The following is a 26769-nucleotide window of genomic DNA, read 5'->3' as shown; positions in this document are numbered from 1 at the left end:
CGTGTAACTCCACCTAAATCGCAGCATTACCATTGACAAGTATTACTACCCAGAACTTCCTCCAAAGTGGTTTAAGCCTTTTTATTATATCCAAATACAGGTGAGTTATCTGTACCTAATTGACAAGTCTATTAAATGTTGCCTACTCGTCCTTAATCATGGGTAATCGTATTAGTATCACAATTACGTTTGGATTCAGAGACGCGGAAGAATACATGTATTATCATCAATGATACCTAGATAAAGCTTAAGCAGCCCAAGGGGTTTGCGAAGAGGGCCTCGCCGTATAAGGATAGGAAAGACATGGACTGTCTACCTAATTAGGTAGAGGATTTATCAATATTGGCATCTGCTAACACGAACCGTTCTCGGCTCCACCCAAACCATTTCGTCATCCTCTTCCCCATCGAACGTAGCATAATTGAATCTATCTTCACGACGGGATGTGGCTTATGGAAGACAATCTTTCCATCGATACTTTCGAACAGAACAGCTGAGCCACCGTTGTTTCTCGCCGTGAAGCCCACGTCGCAAATAGCATGCACAAAATCATCCCAGCCCACGGTTTTGGTTGACTCTTCCGCTGTTTCTGGGAACATGAAGCTAAATATGTTAAGGGATCGCTCACTTACAGCTATCACCCCATCATTCTTTACACTAGACTCTGTACCTGCAGCAGGAGTAGGAGTGCTGGGCGCGGCGGTTGCTGTTGGCTGAACGACGCTTGATTCTGGCCGGCTTTTGATCTTCTCTCGTGGGCTTTGGACTTCGCGTTTGAACTGTTGCCCAGGGTCATTTAGGGTCAAGTTTCGAAGCATCGGCTCAGTTTTGTTGCTCTCGACATCAGCCAAAATTTTATTCTCTTCGCTGCGCACGGCATCGATATACTCTGACGTCTTATCTGCCGATATGATCTGAAGGAGACCATCGATATCCTCTGTAGTGAAAGTGTATCCTGTGAAACACTTCCGTATTATCTCTCTCATTGAGTTCCAGAATGCTTCTAGAGCTGCACGATTAGTTCGGGATTGTCGCAGCCACTCTAGGTTCTTCTGGCCACTCGGAGGCTTCGCGTAGAGATTTTTGAACAACCCCATTCCGCTTCTTTCCAGGTCTCCCAGGGGCGGAGATGGAGGCGCTTCATTTTGAGCCATCTTCTTCCAAGCCTGGCGATCTCGGTCTGTCTCCGACGCAAGAACCTCCTTAATATCTCTCGCTTTATTCTGAGGTCTACTCAAGCGAACGGCGACCAGCATCTCGTGGCAAGTTGAGAGGTCAGATAGGTTTTTGTACAAGCTCTCGTCCAGTCGCGCCTTTTCTTTCGAACTACAGTGAGAAAGATGATCCTGCAAAAAGGCAAAAAGCATTGCGTGGTCAAAATGAGTCTGCTGGTCCGGCATCCCTAGTAGTTGAAGTAAACACCAATCAAGGGGATCGTTCTCAAAGGCTTCCTTCGTATTGTTTGAGGTATCTCTTTGCAATTTGATACAACCTTGGGGCGTGTCAGCATCACGTTTTAGCGTCCAATGGTGAGAAAATCCTGGACAGTAAGGTATAATCTGGTGGAGTATCTGCACCCGATAGATCACCTGGTTGACGAGGACAAGCTCAAGGGCACCTAGGGCTCGGTCGTAACGAGGAGGTAGAGGGTTTCCGGGGTAAATACTATCTCGAAACCGTCGATGCAAGTTTGCCACATTCTTACATTCTGTTTCGATCCAGTGCCACCAATAATGACCAAGCACTTCAACGTATACTTCGAACGCAAAGTGTCGTGCGGCCTCGTTCTCTTCGGCGACTTTTGCGATTGACTTTCGGGAGTATATCTTCATGTGTCGACGCATGTATGCCGGGTCGCATTGCAGATGCCACAGATGATCGCCCGTAGCTTCTAAACGAGTATTTGCCAAGGAGACCAAATAATCTGTATCCAGGAGAGGAGGAGCGGAAAAGGCTTGGTTGGTATATGGGGACCAGAATTCGACCTCTCCAGTGTGCTTGAAGCTGGCATTGGCCGTCAACTCTGACCATTTCTGAGTCCGAACTGGTAGAGAATCATCAACGCCATCCAAAATCTTGTCGACAATTGATCGGAGGGTTGTCATTATAAATGATTGCGCCTCTAGGACGAGCCGAGCCCGAGGAAATCCAATAATATCTGCCCTGTGAGCGGCAGCCTCTTCCCAGTCCACAAGGGTCCCATATCTTGGCCCATACATAACCACACATTTATTACAGAAATCGACGTCAAACCACCCGCAGGCCCAACTTAATGTCAACTGTCTGCAATCGAAAGCAGCCCAATCTTGCGGTTGGTATGCGACTCGATAATGCAAGAGGGCATACAGAACTGATGGATTCGTCTTTAATACATTCACATTGAGCCACGGAGCCAAAAGTTGACGCCTTCTTCTTAAACTTCGACAGTCAATTAGCTTCCTTTCATTCATATAGCAATACCGCATGTTAAGCCATGGCGAAGGCTCAAGGTCCGGCGCTGCTGCCATCAACAGAGCCTGTCGTTTTTCTTGGCTTCGTTTTCTCCATCGGCTCATGAGCAGATCCGCGTGAGACTTCAGAGATTCGGTCAAGGACTTCCTATTTTCATGTATTTCCTTGGTATACGATTCGACCAAATGCCTAGCATCAGCATCTGAGATCCTGGAACGATACGATAGTGGGGGTCTATACTGCTCATTCGCTAAGTAAAAGCCGGTCTGGCAGTCGTGACAAGAGCATGGCGGGTGTCGTATTGACTCCTCTAATGCCACTTTATCAGCAACATAAAGTTCCGGTTGCTGCGGGTGTTTGAAGAACGGTCCCATGGTTGATTTCTACCAGAATAAGAGAATATTTCATATAGGATAATCATGCGTCGCATCTTTGGTTTCTTGCTAGGCAGATAGTTGAAATAGAGAGGGTCTTGGAGCGGGGTAAAACACGTTGCGAGCTTCACAATCATTGGATAAATAATGGTGATATGGGATTGTTACCCAATGAGCTGGCATCTAGGCCTTTGTACCGTGGCCTTGTTGATTGTTTCACATCTTGGGGATGATTTGTCGACTCCGTAGGTAAGCCTCGAAATAGGCAGATTTAGGAGATATCGGACTACCAAAAAAGGAAGCAAGATGATCCAATCAAAGGTTGAAATGTCTTCCACACTTTTTTGTCGGTATGATTGGTTGTTGTTAAAGGAAGTATTAAGGAATTACGAAAAGTATGGTAAGCTAATCTACCTAGTCAAGCCTGGGTGGCTAATGCCCAGTGGCTAGTGGCTAGTTAGTCACTTAGGACTGAGTGGCTGTGGTGTGGTCTCAACATTTCAATCCTTAGTAGCTTTAAAGTCAATTAATAAAGACGAATAATTGCGCAGCTATTTTCGGAGCTAATATTGTACAAGGATTGTCTTGTTCAGTGACATTAGCTAAGCTTTGAAGCCCCACATATTTTAGCCATATCCCTGTGCAGATCCAAGTTTGAACGCCTCAATTACAAAAAGAAAACCAAAAAAGAACAGGAAGAATCACGGGAAAAAAATTGAGGATATGAATGCACGGCGTGCGGTATCGGACGAAATATGGCATGTCTGACTTATTTCGTGTCTTAAGTTACGGCGTTGGTTCAGCTGCGCCGTACGTCGTTTACAAAGCCAATGGGCATTTCTTGGCTGGCTTGCTTCCCGTATTCATGACTCCTGGAAGATGGACAGTAAAAGCCAGTGTGCACCCTCACCTCGTCCCGGGTCATACGGATGGATCACACTTGCTAAGAATTCCTCAAACAACGCCAGATCAAGTGGTCGATATATCAACACTATTGTCCTAGACTGTAAAGTTAGGTAATTATCCCAACTATCCCCTGATTATATAATCAGACCCATTCCGAGGTCTTCACCTTCACAGTGCAATGAAGTTGGATAATACATGGATTGTGTTGGATCAAGCTTCGCCTTACCCCTCGCCTCGGGTTGTCTTCCGGCATGACATCCTTGCTCCTGCCAGGTATGTGCCCCCAGCCCTCACTTAGAAGATAGTGGAGGATTAACCTTCTCTTGCATACATTGTCTAGTGGTGGTGTATTACCTAGTCTTGAACATGTGCTGTATTTTTTATCCCCCGATTTTAATGACCATCTAAGTAAACTATCGGTTTTATTTTTCATTGAATATCAAGACATTATGACCTGGTACCGAGACAGTACTCCTTGCCCTCGAAGCCAGTAAGATTAGCCAGTGGAGTTTTTCCACTTGCACTCCATACTGTATCTTCAGTGATTTGTGGCAAATCAGCAGGCGCTTCTTTCTGCAATGCATCTTCTGGCTTTTCCAAAGCCCGCCACTATAGTACTAAGAGTCAGCAATTATTACTTGCCAGTTAGGTTGAGTGTTGTCAAAAGGGTACCCAATCTTATTCAAACTTGGTAACGAACCTGCGCCTAAGAGGGGCTATTGGAAAAGAGAATGAATGAGTATTATGGAGTGAACTTACAAGCTCCTCATGCCGGGGGTCTTTGTTTCTCTCGGACCACTCCAGCAAGTAGTCGAAGTCTACGCAAGTCTTTTGAATGTTAAAGTCGGCGTACGGCTTGGCCTGGCCCTCGCGCCAGTTGAAGGTGAATGGTTCGAGATCAGCATGACACATCAAGTGCTGCCGCAACATTTCGACACAGTGATTAAGGTGGCGCTCGTATATGGCAGGCGGCTGAAATCCGTACTTCGCTCCCCAATAGTAGTCATAGGTGGTGATGAGGCTCTTGCGCAGCGCGTTCAGACAGTGCAGTAGGTGGAAAGCTTCGATGCCCATCATTTTGCTCTTACCCGGTGGAAAACCCCACGACTCTGGTGCGTCGACAGCCAGCTTAGGGTCCTTACCCGCGCGGACTACGTCCGACGCTGACATAGGATATACTCCGTCAGCTGTAGCGATACGGCTCCAGGCTGCATCAACTTCAGGGCTTGGGTCTAACCGGTAGATATGTCTCGGGTCCGAGACATTAGGAGCTGGAGAGTGCTCGCTATATGTTGTTATCAATGGAATTTTCACCATATCATACAGCGGCGCTGTAAGCGTTAGCGTCGAATACCTCCAAGTCTAAATATTTTGCGAAGAAGAAAGTCAAGCAACCTACAGAATGCTGGGCGCCATCTCGGAGCATTGCTGCCTCTTCGTTCATACCAAATAGTACATTGAATAGTAACCAGAATGGTCACGACTAGACAGGCAACTCCTAATATGAAACCTGCGGCATTGCAGCGTCCTTGGGGAATCCAAGTTGACGGAGATATGTTGCGCCTTTGATTATCGCTGAGAAAATTCTCAGTGCTTTCCGCTTCGGATAGGCAGGCCGTCTCCTCATCATGGACGGCCGTGTACTGTTTGGATTTTGGACGACTGGACATCGTGAGTTGGCCGCTATATGATGTGAGTATATGGTCTCTAAGCTTAAAGAAACGTATGGGAATCTTACATCCGTTCTAGACATGAAATATCTGGTTACGGTGGCTGAAAATTCCAATGCTCCAAAGTTCTAGAGAAGCTCAAGAAGGATTGAATATGCTAGGGTTAAGAGTTTGACCTTGTGACATAGAAGCAGACAGAAGCGAATAGGAATCTAAAACGATATCTAAATGCATGCTCTCCTGTTGTTGGTATCTAGCCGATGGAGCCTGTGCCATAACACTGCAGATTCCCCCCCAAGTCAGCACTAATAAGCAGGGAAGCAAAGAATTCAGTAGCGCTCCGTTGTCAGGATCATGATGCCGCGAGTATCACATCACGCGATTTATATGCGTGCCAGGTTGAATAAACCGCAGTCACTGTGATACAGACAGGGCCCAAAAGGCTACTTACACCGGACTATCTGGTCGAGCTACTCCGGCTACCATTGCAACCCAATAGTGAATTGGGAGAGGAGGCCCATAGTTTATGTATTCATTATATCCGAAAAGATGTAAGGGTGAGATATCGTATTATGGAATAATGGAGTCCTCCAATCCTATCTACTTGAGTTGACCCAGACGATTCGTCCGGGGAACTAAGTCACTCACTCTCTCAGACGCACCTAAGTTGAATTAATACTATATTATCGTTCATTTCCGTAGCCATCTACAGCACGTGGCTAACATTAGATGTCTGGAGCTTTTTCCATTGGTAGGAGTGATGTTGCTTTTCTGTTGCTTGCGACGAGTTCATAAGTCTGATGTGTTTAGCCCATCCCTCGCCTCCGATTGGTTTACAAGTAGAAGTCCTAGACCCCATGTATCTTCTTTCAAGGCCTTCCCCGCGTTCAGCACTGGGAAGCTAACTCTTGGTTTTCTAATGCTGACCGCGGGGCCGCTGACCACGTACCGGAGTAACCCCTTGAATGGAGAACGACCAGGTTACCATGGGTCTTCTATAGGGTCAACCTCAATTGATGCTAGGTAGATTTGTGGCACTCAGGTGAGTATAAGAACCAAGACTTTTCCCATTCTTCATCAATGAATTCCATCCATATCACTCTTCATCAACCACCTAGAGTCTCACATCGAAAGTTACTCACAAGGCCCAACTTCTCAAATAAACTTTTTCGAGTTCGAATCATACCGTCAACATGAACTTCAAGTCTACCCTCATTTTCCTGGCTGTCTCTGTTACAGCTGTGTTTGCTGCTCCAGGTAAGATATATATGCTTAACTTCATAAATCTAATGTCAACATCTCTCTTATACATATTGCATCTAGCCCTCATGGAACGCGAGGACGCCCAAGAATGGTCTGTGGAATGCTGCGATATTGGGGAAGGAAATTAGGTCATACTACACAACTTTATAGTGGGCTTGGAAATTTATTTGATACATATGGAGGACTATTAGCTACCTCCTACTGTACAGGGAGAGCGGTATCAAGTGTGGACACTCATTTGAACGACAATCGCTCTTTTTTATATCAAGGGACTTGTGAAGTTTCGTTTCCTTGACGTGCAATTTGAGGCTATCTACGATCAATAGTACTGAAAACATTAGTAAACGAAACTGAACCAAGGCTAAGCCTGATGGGAAACTTGACATAAGAAGGAGAATTGGACTATGTCACAGGGCAATTAGGTATAAGTGATTAACTACTGATTAACTCAGCTAAGACTGGGTATGTCTAGCTTGCTCCTCCTTTTTTTTAATACGGAGTATACCGTACTGGCACTGGCTTGTGACGCCTCCCCGTGCCTTCAGCACTGCGCTTTAATTCGGAAACGGGTAGCGATTGGCACAATATTTCTTCTATACATCAGATCTCTTATATTACCTTATACACTTAGAGCGATAATGATGATACCAAAACTTAGGTAGCATACCGGTTAACCCCCGGCGATGTTCTAGTTGCTGCCCATTTCCCGAATTAGAGCGCAGTGCCGAAGGCATGGGGAGGCGTCACAAGCCAGTGCTAGTCCCGTTCATTACCGTTCATACTGCAAGATATTTAGCACCCACAGACTGTATCATAAGCTAAAAGTGTTGAACATGACCGAACATAGGAAGGTGTGTCTTTTACGCAGTGGGCTATATCATAAGAAATGATCGTCAACCTTGACTGCGACTTCTTACCTACAGTTAACGGCGAGACTCATAGGACAAGTATATATGATTATAACAATGCTACGATGCTTGGGCTATAACACCGGTGCTTGGGTTACGAGCAATCTAATCATGAATCGTTTCACCCCTTGCAGTGCAAAAGTAACCGAGCAGATCAGGTTAAGGCAATACTAGATCGCTAGCTGTAAAATCCAAGCAAATCTCGTATCCGAAGCCGAGATCTTTACTGCGGAACTTAGATAGTCGTGGACTGTAATATCGGATAGCTTTTGTGACACCACTGGTTGGTGCCAGATCTTTGACATAGGTAGTGAAAGGTATGATTTATTAGGTTAAGAAAAGGGGAGTGTTGCTCCCAAGCAATCAAGGGCTAATCCCTTTTAGGGATGGATTACCAAATCGCACTGTGACAACTTCAGAACGTACCTAATCTTTGAAGAGCTCAAATTCAACGACATTACTAGGTAGGCTAGCACCATCAATGATGACGAGGGATCAACTGGATACAATTCTGATCGCATTTTAGTAGCGGTTCCCGTCCATTTTCAGAAGTCCTCCTACGTTAGAGGCAATGATCTCCAGTCTTTTGTGTGATAAAACAATCGATGTACTCATAAAAGAACCTAGAGTATTGGAGGAATGATGCTGGCAACTGCTACAATTAATGGGAAGAGGGAGAGGCGTACTAAACCTGTGAGATAGGTTAGATAATAACGAGAGATTATTCTAACTTTTATACCTACAATTTAATCCAAAATTAATTGTAACGCAAAGTACAAGAAATAAACTACTATCCAAGTCTTGGTAAAAAGGGATACGATATGTGGGGCTGCATAATTTTATAACGTATGAGCATACGTAATCCGCCCAAGTTTAATTCAAGGGCATATCCAAATTTAACGAATTATGCCGGATCACGTCAAGGCAAATTGAATCAAGATTTAACTTTCAACTATTACTCAATTTGCCGATTTTGAGGAGCCCAAGCATTAGAGTCGAGATTGAAGATGTTTTTCGGTAAAGGCTATCTGCCCCAGAAGATCCCAAGCACCTAGGTATGCTCTAATCCATGAAAGCTCACATTGATCAACTAACGACCTAAGCGATGGCTACAAGAGAAGGCAGATTCTTTTTCGTAGAGAAACGCTGTTTCAGCGTAGATCTCAGACTTGAAAGACCATTGAAAGTTGCTCTTTAGTTCCATATCGACGCCAAGAAATTGTGCAGGACAATTTGGTGGCCCTAGACTCGGATTATTTGAAACACATGAAATACTATCCAGTGGCGGGTATGGATGCCCTATAGATTTCTGAGCTTCCTAATAGAAAAGGGTGTTCAAAATCTGTATCGATGTTGATAGTTTCAGCTACAACTATGGCATGTTGTTAAGTGGTGCGCATATCGACGAGACCCTCCACTCTCCCACGGTAACCCCCTACGGTGAAATCCAGGTTAGGTTTCCTCCAATCAAAGACCGCCAACTGGATGCCCAGATTTCCTAATCGAGAAAGCCCACAGTCATGGGGTGAGTTATAGCCGCCGAAGTTACCGGGTCCTCTCTATATTAATCATAACAAATATCTGATGATTTAGATATTTGAGTGTCTTGAGGAATTTTCTTCTAAGATCGAATACTATTCATAGGGCTGAAAGTAATTAGAATGAGGATCTCTACCGCAATCTTGGCCCTGCTGCCTTCATTGGGCGTCGTGTCCGGGTATGCCAATCCTGGCGCGTGCTCGGGTACCTGCACCAACACGCATGATCCATCTATCATCCGACGATCGGATGGCACATACTTCCGTTTCTCTACGGGCGGAAAGATCGCAGTTCACACCGCTCCGGATATCACGGGCCCGTGGACGTACCAAGGCGCGGCGCTCCCTTCGGGATCAAAAATCAACCTTGCCGGAAATCAGGATCTTTGGGTAAGTTATAACGCTAAACCACCTGGAATCACTATTTCATCTAACTTTCTCTCGTGAGGACAGGCGCCCGATGTTTCCCTAGTGGGTAGCACATATTATCTCTACTATTCCGTCAGCACGTTTGGCGTCCAAGACTCTGCCATTGGAGTCGCAACATCCTCCAGTTTAGATGTGGGCACCTGGACGGACCTGGGATCTACCGGCATTCAATCGGCATCTGGCAAACCGTACAATGCGATCGACCCCAATCTAATCAACGCTAGCGGCACCTACCTCATTACCTTTGGTAGCTTCTGGCAGGATATCTACCAAGTGGCGATGGCCAGCACACCCAGCACCTTAGCAAGCGGTGCTTCCACTTACCAAGTCGCTTACGATCCTATCAAAACCGACGAGGAGGGCTCTTTCGTATTCAAGAATGGGAACTATTATTACCTGTTTTTCAGCAAAGGCCAGTGCTGCGGCTACGATACAAGCAAACCAGCGGCGGGTGGCGAGTATAAGATCATGGTCTGTCGATCTACCTCTGCGACTGGAGGGTATGTGGATTCCACTGGCACGGCTTGCACTAACAGTGGCGGAACGGTGGTTCTTGAGTCTCATGGAACTGTCTATGGACCCGGAGGACAAGGAGTATACAATGATCCCACACATGGGCCTGTGAGTAAACTACTCAAGATTACCTCTTTCGTATTGCTAATGTTTCGCAGATTCTCTACTATCATTACGTCGATACTACTATTGGTTATGCGGATGCTCAGAAGCAGTTCGGATGGAACACCATCGACTTCTCAAGTGGTTGGCCAGTAGTCTAATGTCGAAGTGCCTTGAGACCACTAACCTAGGTTAATTTCTTTTCGTGTCGCATCCCCCCTACTTACCTACTAAGGTACCTACTTTGGTAGGTATTCGCACTTGTAGGTCCTGCATTAAATTTTCAATTCAATGTATATAAGTACCACGTTTATCATAACATGTCAAATTACTAAGTGAGCGATCTACCCTTTTATTGTAAAAATTTTATTCTGTTGCTAGAGATGGAAGGATACGAAAAATGCTACGATGAAACAAACTTGGCGTGTCTTACTGTTGAAACAGACTGACGGAATTCCTAATCAGAGAGGGCTTATTGGATGCTTAGCTTATAAAGGGAGCCATGGGATGCATTTTGAAACCATAACTGAATGGTTTCGACAAAAATGGCCGTTCACTCACGCAGGATGCAAGTGAATCTCCTTTACTAAATCTTACCCCTAACCAAAGTACAGCTACTTAGGTGGATTCTTAGTCTTCAAGGTTCACATGGCGAGCAGCTGATAACCTAGACTTGGTACTAGACCAGCCCTTACAATGTTGGTGGTGCGCTCGAGGATCTCTGGGATCGCTTCTTAGCTGTGCGAGCGCGTGCCCTTGACCTTATAGTGAACTTGGTCTTCAGAGTAGTTTTTCGGGCAATCTTCTTCCCGATGTCATCGGTCGAATAGTCCGCCGTCTTGTTGCTTGCCTCTTTGAGCGACCCTCCCCATTCCAAAACCATCTTGTCCACTTTTTCATAGATCTGAGCTCGTGCATCTTCTCTAGAAACGTTGTTCTTCAACAGCTCGTCATAATCAGTGTACTTATGTCGAATATAAGCGCGGACACCCAGCTGCGCTTTCTCGCTGATGTCTAACGTTCCCGTCCGGCCGACTCTTCCGCTATGCTTTTTCATCGCTTGTTCAACGATGTTTGGCACTTCCTCAGTGGGAATCTTGGGAAACTGTGCGAGAACCGAATTGGAGAACTCGGTATTCATCTTTTCATCCCTCCTCTTCATGGCCTTAGCTCGTGATACTTCTGTCTCCTCGAACTTCTCTTGAACTCGCTCGAAAATGGTGATCGGTACACGAATCCCCATCTGTCTTCCCTTGGCATCGTTGACGACATAAACATCGTAGCCCTCTTCACGCGCCTTCTTTCGACAGTTCAAAGTTTTGTAAGGACTTCCTCTTGGGACATAGATGTATCGGTGTGGCATCGGGGTAGTGATAGATACCACAATGTCCTTACGAACTGACGCCATTCTGGAGCAAGGTTGATATTTTATTTTGTTTCTTTCTGTGGGATTAGTAATAGTGAGTTTGATAAAATGCACTCTGGAGATTCTCGGGGAGTCCTCGACTGCTTTTTAATGTTTTGGACTGCGAAACTAGAGAAAGTAAATGAAAGAAGTAGTTTCTAGGTACTAATGGAATACTAAGAGTAAAAGACAATTGTTTGTTTGTTCACCGCTAATACAAAGCAGATCACAAAGCAATTGTTCTAAGTTAAGGATGGTTGGCTAGGTGATCAAATAAATGACAGCGTTCATTCACGACGTTGTCTTCGTAGATCATACCTAACTTTGTAGAGATTCTTCAGGAGACATACTACTAGGTAAGTACCGGTATAAATGGTTAAACTTGGCTCTGACTAAAAGATTTTATTACGTCTCATGAATACTTCTCAATAAGTTGAAAATGCTAAGCACCACTAATTCATTAAGTGGGTGGTCTTTAGGGGGAGGGTGGATTCCACGAGCAATGGACATAAGTCTTTATACTTTTCATTTAAAACCACAGATGAATTAGGTAAATAACACTTAAAATTGAACAAGCATAGGTACCTATGGCTAAGGTTACTAATATCTCTTTGGAAGAATGCGAAACATCTAGCAGTACAATACATGTCCTTGTAGGTAGCTGGTAGGTCATAACAACAATGGGCGGGACGATAGTGCTGTTATCATTTATTCCATGTCGTATCTCTACATACCCAGCTACTTAACAAATCGTCCAGATAGATTTCCTGCCTTTCTGATTTTATCTGCCATTAGTATTCCTTCAGGAATGAACTTGCACCAATAGTACTGCATATAATTCTTCGACCAGTCAGGCTTCTCCGTCTCATCCTTGTTCGAGTTCTCGTCTTTGTTCGCATGTTCCTTGCTATCAGGCTTTGTAGTCATAGCCATCCAAGTAGCTTCTTCCCATATGGCCCGTTCAGCGCAATTCTTGAGGATAGGATCCATCCAAAGGAGTGAGCTCGGGAAGGGGCCATCTTGCTTATCCTGCATAGTGACCGAATCGTATGGAATAGTGTCTGGGTTTAGTGCGACGAGTGTGTTTAGAAGCGCCCTTCGCGAGCTAAGTTTGGTTTCGATACGTATTAATCGGAAACCGGCAGACTTTCTCAGCCAGTCGCCACAGCACCGGTGGGTAGAGAAAACGAATATGTTAGAGAAGATGCAGAGCACGATCCAAAATGTAATGATGTAAGCGTCCCAGCTCTGAGTGGAGGCTGCGCCGATTGCTAGTGCCCATTGGCCAAGGACGAGTAACCTTAGAGAGACGCCGAAGACCCAGTGATTGGCTCTGGAAAATCTTTTCATTCTTAAGGGTAAATTGAGGAGGGCATTGACGATTGTGGCTTCGCCGTAGAATGCGAGCCAGTCCGTTTCATTCATGTGCAAAGCAGCTATTACAAGACGGTTGTAATTGCTTCCACGGGTAACTCGAAGCGTAGGCGGGTCACCCCCTCGTGTGATATAGACGATAGTACCCGTAGCAGGTATGACCAAGAGGAATGCTGCAGAAATATAGCACTTCAAGGCAATCGTTGTGACGATTAATCCCAGAAGAAGAATCCAACCGATAGTCGAAGCACCGAGTAAGGTCCAGGAAGAGCGAGAACCACCCGCACTATCCAAGCCGGATACATGAACAACTGTCAAGTTCTGGGGACGAGGGTGGTTATCTAACATATTCTGATGGTCATTGACAACCAGCGTTCTCGGTGCACTGTCCAAGCACAAGCGAAGGGTCTCGGGACTGGCGGCATTGTACATATCTCCATAACGCCCGTCCAAACAGATAAGGCTTTGACTATTGCCGAATTTGTCAAGACAGCATGGCTCCTCGGTAGTGTGCGGTGACAGAAGTAAGCGACTTCCTGATGGAGTGACCGGCCAGCACCACAATGGAATACAGCCGGTCAGCTCAAAGACATGCAGTGCATGAGGAACATCGAGAAAGTCAATAAGAGCGGAGAGTGGAAGGATACCGGCTAGTTGTTGAAGCCATGAATAGGTGTTGAGCAGATCTCTCAGGGTAGATATTTCCCGTTCTAGCATGGTTTCGTATCTTACAGAACTCTGAGTTGATAAATATCTAGTATAATCCGTACTTTGGATGGCCGGATGTGATGGGGAATATGATGAATCGAGCCTGCCTTTGGGCCATATGCAAGTCAGGCATCGTTGGAAGGCTGGCTCGTAACTCCTCCCAGTGCGTGCAGCACTGGGTTCTAACCGCTTACCTACCTAGGTACCTAAGAAAAGGGGTAGTACCTATTCAAGGCACGTCCAACTTTTAGCCACTATACTGATATTTAATGTGATATTTATCAGACTTAAAAACTACCTAGTCATCTAGTCCTTTAATTCCTTCTCGTATGGTAAGCCGTACTATCTCTACAATTCATTGTTTCTCCTACTCCATACGTCATAAGCCAGTATCATTAGCGATGGTAGGCTAGTAGGCTGGCTCGTAATGGTTATTTGTTGGATATATAGGCAGGGCGAAGGGTGGGCGCAAGCTGCTGATGTATTACCAGCGAAAGCCGAAGCTAATTGATGAGCAACGATAACATGTACACAGCAGCAGGCTAGATTCTAAGCCCGGATGTCGGAGGTTTACTGATACCTCATTTCAAGTTTTCAACGGTCACAATATCGGCCAAAGCACAAGAGTGCTCCCTAGCCTAGAACCCTATCATATGTCCCGAGTGTCCTATCTGATAATCTCCGTCTAACCCAACTGTCTTCCGACCGGGACTCTGCAGGGTCAAATATTCTTATTATCTTCAGCTTACTGGTACAAATAAGGTGGCGGGGTAGTTGATCCAACGTATGCATGTGTACATGTTGGGTCGGTCAACCACTTAGTAAGCCGGCAATAAAACGCATAGAACATTTAAGTGACTCTAAGGACAGTATCGTCTGCCGTATGGTGGATGATTCTCCCCCGACCGTTCTTCCTCCATTACATTTGGTGTGAGTCTCCTATTCTCACACCAGTCAGATACGGCCTACGCCACCGGTGTATGCAAGAAATCGCAAGCCGAGATTTTCGGGCTCTAGTGTTTCTCTGTATCTCGAAAATCTTCTCAGTCATTTGAAGTTTTCGCACACGTTTCTGTAGCCTCTAAAGTCGCGAATACGGGAATGAGGCTTGCGAGCAGCGATGAGAAGCCCTTGGGAGGGCCCTCTCATGAGTTTATAAAATATGAAAATCATTTTAATTTAAATGAAATGGATATAGTCATTAGCTTTAAGAAATGCATTTGAATAGTCTGTATGTTATATTATTAATTTCTTCATCTCCATGCGAGTTGGCGAGTTTTGAGGGGGAAATAGGGGCGTCCGCACAGGCCTACCTGTTACCAGGTCACTGTCTTTTGCACCAATCACACTTTCCACACTCCCTACAAGTATTTAGGTACGTTTTATTTTTGCCATACTTCTGATTCTGGAATAGATGCTCTTTAATTTCGTGATCGAATGTATTTGACCCTAGAGTTATATTGATGCCAGACTTAGCTGTATCGATATTGTCGGTGATGTGGAACACGGATGTATACACGTTAGGTATAACATTCCAGCATCCATAATACTCATTTTCTGGGCACAGAAAAGACCAAGAAATCATTGCAGTACCACGGCAACCATCATGGTTAAGACAGTCGGCAACACCTTCGATATTAAGGGTGTCGATAAGTACCGAGAGAAAAGATGTCTGAACCCAATTTTCAGGTCTTGTACCAAAGAGCATTGTACCGCAGGGATGAGTCGGTCCCTCACGTCCAATGTTAGGAACTGTGTTATGGTCCAGTTTGTACATATATACTGAGTGCGGTAACCACTCATGCTGTTCCTGATACTCATGTCAACATTCTAGTAAGTTACTACAGCTATAGGAGCCTATGGAAACATACCTCATGGTTGTTAGTTGAAAGACACCAAGATCTCCCAGGTCCGAGTTTGTTACGATTCAAAGCTTCCAGGGCTACGAAGGTGGAGTCGAAACTCATAGCAGGCAAAGGTTTTCCAGCAGTAGTTCTGTTCTTGCCAAATACATAAATAGGTGGGCTTAGACCAAGTACCTTCACACCTTTTGAGTCGGTATTCCAAACTTGTAAGTGACGTCTCGATGTTCCAAGCGGACTCCTTAGAGAAACACATCCGATCCACTTGCCCCTTACAGTCCAAGCAGCGACTGACACCGGTTGGAATAGGATGTATGTACCTTCTTGCTGAATTCTAGGCGTTGTTAAAAGTAGGCAGTTCTGCCTCTTGGATAAAGCCACGGAGATCCGAGCGGCGAGAGCAGGATGATGGCGATACTCAGTAATAACATCCTCATATAACACTTCGTAAGCCAGGAATTCGCACTTGATGCTGCCATCTTCGTAGATGTATGACCAGTCGCCCATGGGATCGCTAGACAGTGACCACTGACCGAGATCGAATATGGATTGTGGGGCCCAATCCCAAGGACCGTCACTTGACATGGGAACCCGATGGTTAACAATCTCTGTAGTCCTTAAGCTTCCAAAATGGGCAAGAATCTTTTGCGTCATTTGAGGACCGGTGGTAGTTGAATCGACCGCAGTTGGTGGTAGACACATCAAGGCAGCAATCAGAGTACGATCTCGGGCCCACGACGTAGTCCTGGTCTGGAGCATTCGCAAAATAGCTTGCAGGTCAGGGATTCTCCGATCTTCTGTCCAACGAAATAACCCCAAGATGTCTGTTGCGATCATATGGGCCATTCCAGGAAGTATCTCCGTCGGATCTAGTGCACGATTATTGAATGGGCATTGGTACCCCTCGGCCTCGGGTTCCACCCAGCGAGACAAGTCCCCAGCTAGAACGTCCATGTCAAGGTCCTTGATCAGTGGCTTTAGCCCTGTTGGATCGTTAGGATCCTTGAATAGGACTTTGACGGGATGCCCTCTCGATGCCCATAATTCGGCCGCTGTCCAACCCCTAGTAAACCATGAGGATAGAATCATCGCGACGGCTGGGCTTCCATCGTCTTTCCACTCGAACTCCACCAAGTCTTGGTCGTGGACTATCGTCACCTTAGCTTTCTCATAATTCTCTAGCATACTATCCATAGCAATGGCTCTCGCACGACGCTCGGTCGGTATCGAAATAACATCCCACCAGATACCATCGCAAGAAACTTGTCGGGCAAGATTCGCAAAGTATTCGAATAGGCACGTGTTAACAACCCCGGGACTTCTCATCCCAACCCCAGTGCCATCAGACCATACGTGTGAGATTGCCACATAACTGTCGTTAGGGCTACATAAGGAAGACGGGCTTCGGCCTGGCTCAGGAATGCGCCACGCAGTAATCTCGAATGGGGAGCCCTTGGAAGATGGGTGGTTGATGATGTGATAGAAAGCTTCATTCAACGTGGGAGGCGGGAAGGTGGTTTCATTGGCACAAAGGCCAGATGGGCATTTATGTGCTTGATTGACGAGCGTGCTATTCTCGTTGGCAATGAGGCAAATCTCCTCAGTGCAATTGATGTGTCTGCTTTTGGACTTAGGGACTGGGGCTTCAAGTGCCTTTCCCACGACGTAGGGGATGTCCGCTATACCATTCTTGCTCTGGAGTGACACGTTCCAAAGACGATTGACACAGAAGCCATGTTCGTAGAACTTGCGCGAGCTCTCTGTTGCGCGCAAGTTATGCTCAGATGTGAAGCCTTGCCATAATTGATGAAGATTATCATCATGAAACCCCTTCATGTTCATCTCTTGAACCAATTTGAAGATGGGTCCGGAGATCAATCGGGCTGCCCAAAGCCATACATCCAGCATGCCGCGCACGTCAAGGCAGAACACTATTGGTAGTTGTATGTTCTCGTCTACTGTTGGAGCCGTGAGCGTTACCTCGCTCCAAGGTTGCCAGCACGCGACAGAAGTCAGCAGAGCATCTCGAAAGGCAGGCCAACCGCAGTTGGGTGCAGAACGCTCAAGGGACTTCTTCCTTGCTTGGCACGTCAGGTTATCGCAATACTGTAACCCGGAGAAGTACCAATGCTTAAACACTTTCGCAAACATAGCTTGCCCATAACACTTCGGCTCGTCCAAAAAACATTGGATACTATCCCTCAGTTGAGGAACGCATCCGCGCATGAAGTAGTTCTTATTTCGACAGCCATGCAAATCCGTATCAAGCGTTGAAGGAGGTATCTGGCGAGGTCTCCAACCGTCAAATTGCCCCCTTAGGTAAGCAGAAAGATGCTCCGGGGTCTCGAGTGGTGTGAGAAGGTTAACACAGTATGCATTTTGGACATGGCTTCTAGGATCCCTAAAAGTCAGCCTAGGCGATGCATCACCAAGGGAGGATCCTGAGGCGGAAGCAATCTTGCCGCTCGTGATGCACATCTTCAATGCCAGGTTTTACGAAATTTGGTGTAAGGGAAAGAAACATTCCTCTCACTCTCTTCCTTCCTCTTTTTCCCCCTCTATCTGATCCTTCTCTTGAAAAAGTTGGCCAATCAAGTGGAGGGGAACCGGTCAGTTCTATGCACCTTGAGACGGAGGTGGCTCAGTACAAAATCCATCAATGCGCTGCGATAGGTTTCTCCATGCCGCATATTCAATTTTGCAGCATATATAGGTACATACTTGTGTACGGAGTCTCCTGTGCGAAAAGAGGTACTGGACCTACGGGGGCTTTAGATGTTGCTGACGCCATAGGTACTTAGCCAACTACCTAGGGTAAACTGTCATTTATTGTCGCCTTATTTTTAAAGTCCCCTATAATTCGGTCACTCCGGCATAAGCGACCGCTTATGTTGTACCTACATCAGTGAAATATCATGATTAAAAAGGCAGGGGTTGGAATCCACCACCCAATAACGGAACACCTGGAGTCCTCAACCGCTATGAATAAATCATGAAGTTGTTGCTTAGCAGTTCCCCTGTTAACTTCAGCTGAATGGCGCGACTAGGTACCTAGGTAATGTATGCGACGATGTGCTGCAAGCAATGTCGAAGACTGAGCTTCAGTGGCTGTGATATCGTCGTCTTTGCCATAATAGGCGAACGAACTATGAGTTTTTTCGGTTCTCCATTTCCTTCTACCATCCTAATACTCGTCATCCCAAATAATCATTATCATGTTTGAGTCAGCCATTGAAGGACTCAACGCTACTTTGAATCAGATCAGCTGGGTATCCGAGTTGGCAGGTATACTGCCATTGTCTGCTTTGATTGAATTCATAGATATCCCCCCAAAACTTCACATTTACCAGCTCGCAGGATCCGCTGCGTTATGGAATTCCCCCATCACCCCGGCAGGAAGCCGCCTTCTTTTATCCGACGACAACTTTCTGCAGCCACACTGCTACCTGGATCGCTATGGCAATAGCATCAATTTGCTAGGCCTCGACGGCCGATATGGCAGTCGCTACTATGTTAGTAGCCCCGAGACAATCCGCCTATGCATCCAAGCCCATCGAGCTCGGGTTATTGAGAATTCGCACGAAAATATCAGAGGTGACGACCTGAGGTTACAGAATCTTGATATAATCCACGTTTCTCGCCTGCAACCTCGTGAACACCAAGTGCCAAAGTTAACCCGGTTTGGTCATGTCTTCCCACGATCCCCACGAATGAGGTTGGCTCACCTGCTTGGCTGGATAGTCTTATTAGCAATGATCGTGATGAGCGTTATTCTTCGAACCTATCTGTCATTTACGTTCCTCATTCTCATGCCTGTGACGGGCGGCGTCCTGTTCGCTCTTCACGGGAGCAACCCACGAGGTCTACTTGTTCATAAAGCAACCAGGTGGAACCGATTGATTCTGGTTGCCGAACACGAGAACACCACGGACTGGGTAGCCTTCTACGGTGAAGCCACCATTCTCAATTCCCTAATCAACCGGCCCCTTAAACCTCTAGGCTCAGTACAGAAGCCAGCATCCTACATCTCGCTCCGCGTAGCTCTAAGGGTGCTTATTCTCGGCCAGTGGGCACTCGCACTCGGAGCAGCGGCAACGAAGGATTGGAATGCGTATTTCATAACATTCTGGATTTCATTCTGCATATTCATGCAGGCATACGTAATGCCGCCTGAGAGAGGAGCTAAAGAGTGGATGAAGTCATATGCTGGTATTCGGATTGAAAGATATCATACGCAGCTAAGTTCGCGGAGGGCGCTTCTTAACACCATCATTGCGCTCAATCCAGATTCATTTTCGCTGCGACCTGGAACACAGCAGGAAGACCGGTCCAGGTTTTCCAGCGAAGCTATGAAATGGATCGATCCAATTTTGGGGGTGACGTCGGGCAGAGAGAGGTGGGAGGAGGCAACGTTGAAGGCGATGAACCACGCCGTTAAAGATGAGGGTCAGGAAGGTAAGTCTTCCAGAGCAGAATGGGAGGAAGAATATAAAAAGGACTTTTGGGCCCCATTCATCATGGAAGGTATTTACATGGCAGATAAAATCAAAGAACAAGCGAACCTGCCCGGCCGAACAAATGAAGATGTTAGGAAGAGCGAGGTATAATGATATTCATCATTTTGAAGCGTCGAAGAGGCTTCTTTGTACATGAGATCAGATACCCCCACGCCACTACCTAAGCCATATTGGGAATGTGTGGGTACTATGTTACGGCAGCTTCCACGGCAGCATGTGTTTTGAGGCTGCCAGGGGTGCGCAGAGGCCGTTAGAGCCCTACCGAGGCTACCTAGCCCTAGTACCTAGGTACCTAGGCTGTGGACCTTTTCAAATAGGGAGTGGAATACAATTCCAGCCATGCTTCTTACCTAGGTATTGATCAGCGGAGACTTATTTTCGACCTCAACCATAGCGCGACGTGTCGTCTCCTCTCATATTCGTACGGTTTGCTCCGCGCTTAAGTATTTATATCGGGTTACAGCAGCCACCCTCGAAAAGTATCTCATGAACGTCCCATTTTGTAACGGATATAACGTAACCACGTCGGGGTCCAACGCCATGATATTAAAAAGCGCTCGTCTTACGCCAAGAAGAGCCTTGAGGCGTTTAGAGAATCACAATGCAACGCGCTTTGCCCAATCCTCTACGCAGCGGGGAAGGAAAGACGGACATACTTAGTAATACGCGAAATAAAAAGCTGAAGGTGATCAAATACAACCACTAGCGCCCACTGACCTAGAGTGAGAACACGCAGCGCAGCGTCATGTAGCGAATTGCGTGTCCTGGGGAAGCGCCTTGACCTTAGCCGCGGTGGTTGAGTAGCGAGTTCACAAGGACAATTTCGCCATAGAAGGCTAACCACTCAGCCTTGTTCATTTGCAACGTTGCGACGACGTATAGGTAGGGGAGACAAGGACCGCCTGTGGTTGGTACGTCGATGAGGAAGGCCAGAGACAGGTGGCAAGGCATAAAACCGGAAAAGTCGAATTCTTCTGTGGCATGTTTGGATTGGATTGGACGATCGCTAGTTGGCGTAATCGGCCAACACCATAGAGACACGGCATCGTTCAGCTCGAAGGCATGCGGCGTGCGCGGGATGTCGAGGAATTCGAGCAGAGCAGAAAGTGGGAGAATATGAGTGATGACACCCATGGATATACCTTCGAGGCATTTCAGAAGGGTTCGAGCACATCGCTCAGCATGTTCGCTATCGTTACTTCAGCGGAAGGTTAGATTTTCGATCAGGCGCGTGTTCGAGGATAATAGAACTCGAGGCTGGCGACGAATACGGTCAAGTATGAAACCGACGCTTCGCCCCGTCCCGTTATAGCCAATTTGCCGCCGTGCACTAATCAACCCGAGCGGCCGCCAAACCAAGACCTATGGATTTAACACAGCCCCTCTCCCACCCCAAAAGTAGGTAGATAGGTCAGTAACGACGTCAAGCCCCCAAATATGCGTAAGCCATATGTACTGCATACTCTAACGATGGTTATAGGCTGTGCCCCAAGTTTATGTACCTAAGTAGGTACGTAGGTATTTAAAGATAGGTGCAGCCTTGCTTTTGAAGAGGACTAGTTTCCCCTTGCTACTCCTAACTTATTTTTTTCACTCAGACCTGACCCGGATTTTACGATGTGTATAACGACAGGAACTCGCTCCTTGGAATCTACAGATAGCATGGGGTCATTCGCGGCTCTTTACTTCACAGAACCCATTTCAAGTACCGAAAATCCTGATGGTCAGACATCTACTAGATCATACAATGTTGATCTCCACACACCACTACTGGCTCCTTCAAATGACGTCCGACGCACGCATGTTGGCTTCGGAGACCTACCACAAGAAATGCATACCTGCCAGAACAGAGGCTTACTTAGAAGGAAGAACTTTAAATCATTCGAAGAAGTACGGAACAACCTGGGCATAGGAACAATAATAAGGCACCACTGGCGTTTCAACAACGAACCTGGGTCTATTGGGTGTCTTGGACGGGAAATGTTTGCCAGGATATACAACATTGCGTTTTTCTCGGGGATAACGGCATGCCACAATATTGCATGTCAGAAACGAAAGGAAGCATTCAAAGCCGCTGCCCCTGATTGTACATGGGGTGCCCTTCGGGACTTTATATTAATATGTCTTGGTTGTAGGTTGGATAAGGAACAATGGGGCTTTATTCAGAACACTATCTTACCAGGGATTGGTGATCGGTCAGAATACGGACATGCAGTGCCAAAGTCATTCTGCATTGATATCCGGGGCGTGTTTGACTTTTGTAGGTGGTCAGAACGGATTGCACGACCAGGGTTGACAGAAAGTGACCTAGGAACTGTACCTCGCTTCTGGCGGCTAGACAAGCCACAAGCCCTTAAAATTTGGCAAACACTCTTGTTTGAGTATGAGAATGATGCGCTCGACATATCCCAGAAATGCCACACCAAAGGCATATGCCCTAACCGCTTGTGGAATGCCTCATTTCACAATTCCAATACCTCCATCGGCGTCTGCCACCTCGGAAAAGCAGTGCTAACATTAGAGCATTCTCCAAATCAAAAAGAAGACCATGGCGGTTGTACGGCCCAGTATTGCTTACGCGCCCACGATAACAGCACACTTGCCGAGCAAGCACATAAATGTCCTACTAAATGTTGTGGGCCTGATGTTATATTTTCGGCAAACTTGTTGAACGAAGGAAGTAAGAAACCAAATGAATATGGTTGGTTCAACACGGCCTGGAGTCTAGAGCTGCCTAATGTTGAGCCACGTGTGATGGAATTAACGGAGACGAATTACATGGCTATTTCACATGTGTGGGCCGACGGTACGGGCGTTGGTCTCAAGACACCCGGTCACGTCAATCCATGCCTATATGAATATTTTTCTGATATCGCGAAGAAGCTGGGTTGTAATGGGCTGTGGTGGGACACCATCTCGATACCTTCGGAACGGACTGCTCGCGGTGCCGCTCTTGAACGCATGCTAGACAATTTCGAGAACGCAAGCTTAACACTGGTCCATGACGAAGATCTGGTTAATTTCCCATGGCGAGACGATGGTAGCCCTGCTATTGCCCTAGTGCTTTCATCGTGGTTTACCAGAGGATGGACAGCAGCCGAATTATGGGCATCGAGAGGGCATCCCGTCAAAGTTCTATTCAAGGATTCTAACGACCCAACGGGGCTAAAGCCATTAATCAAAGATTTGGATGACGACATTTTTGCGGCAGATGTAGGCGAGTGGTTACACTCGGATCGATTTCATATTAAAAATGATAAAGACAATGGGTACTTCACCAAGCACTCCGGTCGCGATATGTTAAATCCTGCTGGTACAATTCCAATGCAAGGTTATATCGTCGCCGCCGAAGCCATGAAAAGAATTCGCCATCCCTTTCGTAAAAAAAGGAATGGCCTAAAATTCTCAGATCTACTTAGTGTATTGTCACGTCGGACTACATCATGGGAAAAAGACCGCATGCTTATTGCCGGATTAATGTGTCAAGAAAGAAACCTCTCAGATAACCATCAGCTGATCGGCTCAAATACTCCTGGACCCAAGATAACCCAGCTGATCCTTGGAAGGTTTGGTCGAATTGAGGTGACTGATCTCTTACATAGCGATGTCCCCATTGCTACCTACGGACCTTGGTCATGGTGTCCTCAATCTATCTTCCAATTCGGCCAATTATATCATTCTTCCGCTCTGTCTGACATGCGATGCACAGTATGGCATAATGGTTCCCTTTATGGAGAATTTCAAGCATACGAAGTGTTGGAAGACGATGTTATCATTCCATGTGGTTCGCACCCGGCTGGTAGGGTGAGGGTTTCGGTGGCTCTCTCCAATAGAGGGAATTGTCTACTGTTGTCCACACCCTGCACGCAAAACTATCATTTATACATTCTCGCTCAGCCTGTGCATGTGGACTGGGACAGACTCCACTGTCGCTGGGTAGGATGCGTCCGGTTGCAATCGTCACTGGATCTGAAATCGGACGATGATGTAGGGAAGAGAAGGTATTTCACATTGATGTACCCTAGGTATTTTACCTTTGGCCGAGATGCAGCAACTTCTGGAAGACCTCTTTCACCCTTAAGCTACGACGCTGTGTCAAGGGCATTGGAAAGTTTTTTAAGGGGCAACAAATATCCTGACCCATTGAGAAAACCATGGTGCTCAGATTGGCGTGAAAAGGTATGGTTGTTGCTGATACTTCGACTATTTGTAGGACTGACTTAGAAAAAGAACATTAAAAAATGGGAGCCCCAGCTGATTCATTTCCATGCTGAGCTACTCCCCTATACCCAGCCTGACCCAAACGCACTTCTTGCCTGGGACTTCGACAACAAAGAAAACAGAGTCCAGGAATCTTTCTTCGAGCTTTTGGGACAACAGATTAGTGTCGGCGGCGCGAGAAACGGCCGAGTTAATTTGTGTTGGTCGTTTCCATTCAGAAACCGCATTCGATGCACTGCTCCCACCATCGCACAATTCAATTCAGAATTTCTAATAGTACCTAAAATTGAAATTGCTGGCAAAAGCCACGTCATTTCACTTGGGAAAGACACCTTCGATCTATATGTCAAGCCGCTACTAGATAAAAAAGACGGGTCCATGATTATTTGGTCTTACAAGTTGTGTCGCCAATGCGACAGGTGCCAAGATTGGTTATTATCTAATCTTGAGAATGAATTGAACCAACTACCATCTCTGCGGATGGGGCTCTCAAGGATGGTGCTCTCAGAGAATTGCTTCATTCGAGTTTAAATTTGTAGGATGTTATTATACCCCAAGCTTAGAAAGGGTTATGCCTTCGAAATGACTGGTTTGCGGTGTATATGGAGGCGGTATCGTCGCTGTGTTTCAGGGCTCAGGTAGTAGGATCGATTCATTTACCTAGTTAACTACGTGAATGTCCGGAGCATTCAGTTCGTAATAGTTATCCAGCGAACAAAGTTCACTCGAGACGCTATTCAAAATGAAATCTTCGAGAAATACAGAGCTGTATTATGATCTAGAAGTACCTCTGGCCAAACTCCTTAGGATGCTAATTTTATACAAACACTAACTAGGTAAAATCCTATTCACTCATTAAACGTCACGCTTCTCCAGCATTGCTTCCACTGATCCGACTAATTCCATAACTATCGCCCCAAGTCGTTCTGCAAAAAGTCTCGTACGAGCATGTTGAACCTCGTGTCGCGTTTCCTCACGACTTCGGGCGTCAACTTGCTCAGATGTCTCTCCCAAGCCATCTGGCTCCAGGCATGGTAAGCGAGCTGATCCTCGTAGAGACTACCGCCGTTCTTGTCTATCTCGGCGGCCCATTTGCGCGCCTCGTCTGAACTCAGCTGTTCGTGCATGAACTCGATGTGATGCCAGGTCCAAGTCGGCCAGAAGAAAGCGTTCGGGGGCAGAGTGCAGACCTCGTCCGGGTGTTCCAACTCAAGTTCTTTAGGAAGAACGACGCTGTGGTAGTTCCACTCCTGGGAAAGATCCGCGCCGCTATATTCCCTAAGCCACCTCGCTATGAAAGAACTGTTCTTTCGAGCTACCATGATGGCGTTGCACAGACCTCCGCGGTTTCCGCCTTCGTGACCTAATATGATATCGCGCGGCGACTTAAGAAGATTGGTGAAGGGCCGGAAGCCGAAAGCATCCATATCCATATAAATTCCACCCTGCTCTTGAAGCAGCTTCAGTCGGAGAATGTCGGATACGTGAGCGGCTTGCCAGGTCGCATCGGGCGAACTCTTCAACGCTGCCATCTCCTCCGGTGAGTGGTATACCAGCTCAATATCATCCTTCAAATGCCGGATCCACGGATTTGATAAAGGAGACGCATTTGGTTCAGGCGACGGTGGGTCTGCAAGGTAGGTGTAGTGGAGCGAAATCTTTTCCGCCTTCATTCCCACAATTGCGCTCCGTACGGCTAGATAGCAGAGGAAGTCGAAGGTGCCGGCGCTGGGCTTATTGTACGGATTGCTAAGGCCGTATATGAAATGGACATGATTCGGGATCGGCTCTATCTGTTCATCGCTACCGGTATTCAATCTCGGGGTTTTGCCGTGGAGGCAGTCGAGCTCGTGTTGGGTCGGTACGAAATCTTGCTGGACTTTCCATTGATACGCGAACGGCAAAGTCTGCCGTACGCGATCACCGAATTGTCTCACGGATGGCCATAGTGGAGGGCTGAGAAGGACGAAGGCGAAGACGAGGGGGACGAGGTAGTAAATTCGGCGTCGGCGTAGCAATCCCATGTCATAATGCATGCTGGGAGCGCTGTAAAGTAGGAAACAAGTCTCAGACGCCTACCCAACGAGTCCGAAAAACACCACCAAGGAGACGGGTAGGGTCCTAAAAACGGCGGCCTTGGCGATCCCTGTAGCACGGACGCGCGGTTGCATTCACTAGCGTCGGCTCTTGTATCTGTTAATGAAACGGCATGTATTTATTAATATCATCCATAGAACAACAGCGTTTAGTAAATTCTCTTTCTTTGAGATTTGCGGTCACGGGGTTTAAAAGTTGAATTCGAGAAGTTCCAAAATTGAATAACGCTTGCCGCTTAATGGGAACCATTGAATTAGATACATAGCTCTTGCTTTCTACGGATCCGTCATATCCATAAAAGGTAGATGCCTGTATCATACGGTAGCACTGGTGGGGCTGTACAGTTGAATTCATGCAAGAATACATCATATGGGATGGAACTTTATCATTATAACGGGGGTTAAGCTCCCGACACGCGTCAGAATTGAGGT

At 46.6% G+C, this 26769-nt stretch overlaps 10 protein-coding genes across 10 annotated transcripts; 3 read left to right on the top strand and 7 right to left on the bottom strand.

Moving 5' to 3' along the window:
• Positions 1–202: 202 nt before the first annotated feature.
• Positions 203–3201, bottom strand: F4807DRAFT_439773 (uncharacterized protein). Its single transcript, XM_047999240.1, has one exon. It carries the CDS (start codon positions 2823–2825, stop codon positions 321–323), a length of 2505 nt encoding a protein of 834 aa, XP_047850872.1. The 5' UTR covers positions 2826–3201; the 3' UTR covers positions 203–320.
• A 550-nt stretch (positions 3202–3751) lies between these two features.
• Positions 3752–5597, bottom strand: F4807DRAFT_439769 (uncharacterized protein). The gene is made up of 3 exons (XM_047999239.1): positions 5131–5597; positions 4491–5062; positions 3752–4340 (listed from the first exon to the last, which is right to left on the bottom strand). The coding sequence occupies exons 1-3, from the start codon at positions 5399–5401 to the stop codon at positions 4179–4181; spliced, it is 1005 nt and encodes a 334-aa protein (XP_047850871.1). The 5' UTR covers positions 5402–5597; the 3' UTR covers positions 3752–4178.
• Positions 5598–9157: 3560 nt separating this feature from the next.
• Positions 9158–10439, top strand: F4807DRAFT_236986 (glycoside hydrolase family 43 protein). The gene is made up of 3 exons (XM_047994233.1): positions 9158–9500; positions 9564–10160; positions 10211–10439. The coding sequence occupies exons 1-3, from the start codon at positions 9234–9236 to the stop codon at positions 10313–10315; spliced, it is 969 nt and encodes a 322-aa protein (XP_047850870.1). The 5' UTR covers positions 9158–9233; the 3' UTR covers positions 10316–10439.
• Positions 10440–10757: 318 nt separating this feature from the next.
• On the bottom strand, positions 10758–11562 carry F4807DRAFT_470298 (uncharacterized protein; the record flags this gene model as incomplete). The annotated part of the gene is made up of 1 exon (XM_048002799.1): positions 10758–11562. The coding sequence occupies one exon, from the start codon at positions 11560–11562 to the stop codon at positions 10846–10848; it is 717 nt and encodes a 238-aa protein (XP_047850869.1). The 3' UTR covers positions 10758–10845.
• A 553-nt stretch (positions 11563–12115) lies between these two features.
• F4807DRAFT_439762 (uncharacterized protein) lies at positions 12116–13796 on the bottom strand. Its single transcript, XM_047999238.1, has one exon. The coding sequence runs from the start codon at positions 13648–13650 to the stop codon at positions 12298–12300; it is 1353 nt and encodes a 450-aa protein (XP_047850868.1). The 5' UTR covers positions 13651–13796; the 3' UTR covers positions 12116–12297.
• A 1015-nt stretch (positions 13797–14811) lies between these two features.
• F4807DRAFT_236775 (uncharacterized protein) lies at positions 14812–18349 on the bottom strand. The gene is made up of 2 exons (XM_047994230.1): positions 15513–18349; positions 14812–15451 (listed from the first exon to the last, which is right to left on the bottom strand). The coding sequence occupies exons 1-2, from the start codon at positions 17979–17981 to the stop codon at positions 14966–14968; spliced, it is 2955 nt and encodes a 984-aa protein (XP_047850867.1). The 5' UTR covers positions 17982–18349; the 3' UTR covers positions 14812–14965.
• Positions 18350–20353, top strand: F4807DRAFT_236774 (uncharacterized protein). Its single transcript, XM_047994229.1, has one exon. The coding sequence runs from the start codon at positions 18719–18721 to the stop codon at positions 20108–20110; it is 1392 nt and encodes a 463-aa protein (XP_047850866.1). The 5' UTR covers positions 18350–18718; the 3' UTR covers positions 20111–20353.
• Position 20354: 1 nt separating this feature from the next.
• On the bottom strand, positions 20355–21449 carry F4807DRAFT_236977 (uncharacterized protein). The gene has a single exon (XM_047994232.1). The coding sequence runs from the start codon at positions 21152–21154 to the stop codon at positions 20804–20806; it is 351 nt and encodes a 116-aa protein (XP_047850865.1). The 5' UTR covers positions 21155–21449; the 3' UTR covers positions 20355–20803.
• F4807DRAFT_236764 (uncharacterized protein) lies at positions 21301–24961 on the top strand. Its single transcript, XM_047994228.1, has 4 exons — positions 21301–21430; positions 21501–21530; positions 21619–24199; positions 24251–24961. The coding sequence occupies exons 2-4, from the start codon at positions 21517–21519 to the stop codon at positions 24770–24772; spliced, it is 3117 nt and encodes a 1038-aa protein (XP_047850864.1). The 5' UTR covers positions 21301–21430; positions 21501–21516; the 3' UTR covers positions 24773–24961.
• On the bottom strand, positions 24886–26760 carry F4807DRAFT_236963 (glycosyltransferase family 32 protein). The gene has a single exon (XM_047994231.1). The coding sequence runs from the start codon at positions 26275–26277 to the stop codon at positions 25150–25152; it is 1128 nt and encodes a 375-aa protein (XP_047850863.1). The 5' UTR covers positions 26278–26760; the 3' UTR covers positions 24886–25149.
• Between the last annotated feature and the right edge of the window lie 9 nt (positions 26761–26769).

Source organism: Annulohypoxylon truncatum (genome assembly GCF_022578515.1).
Source record: "Annulohypoxylon truncatum strain CBS 140777 unplaced genomic scaffold F4807scaffold_35, whole genome shotgun sequence".
NCBI lineage: Eukaryota > Fungi > Ascomycota > Sordariomycetes > Xylariales > Hypoxylaceae > Annulohypoxylon > Annulohypoxylon truncatum.
This window is presented reverse-complemented; position numbering and strand designations above follow the sequence as displayed.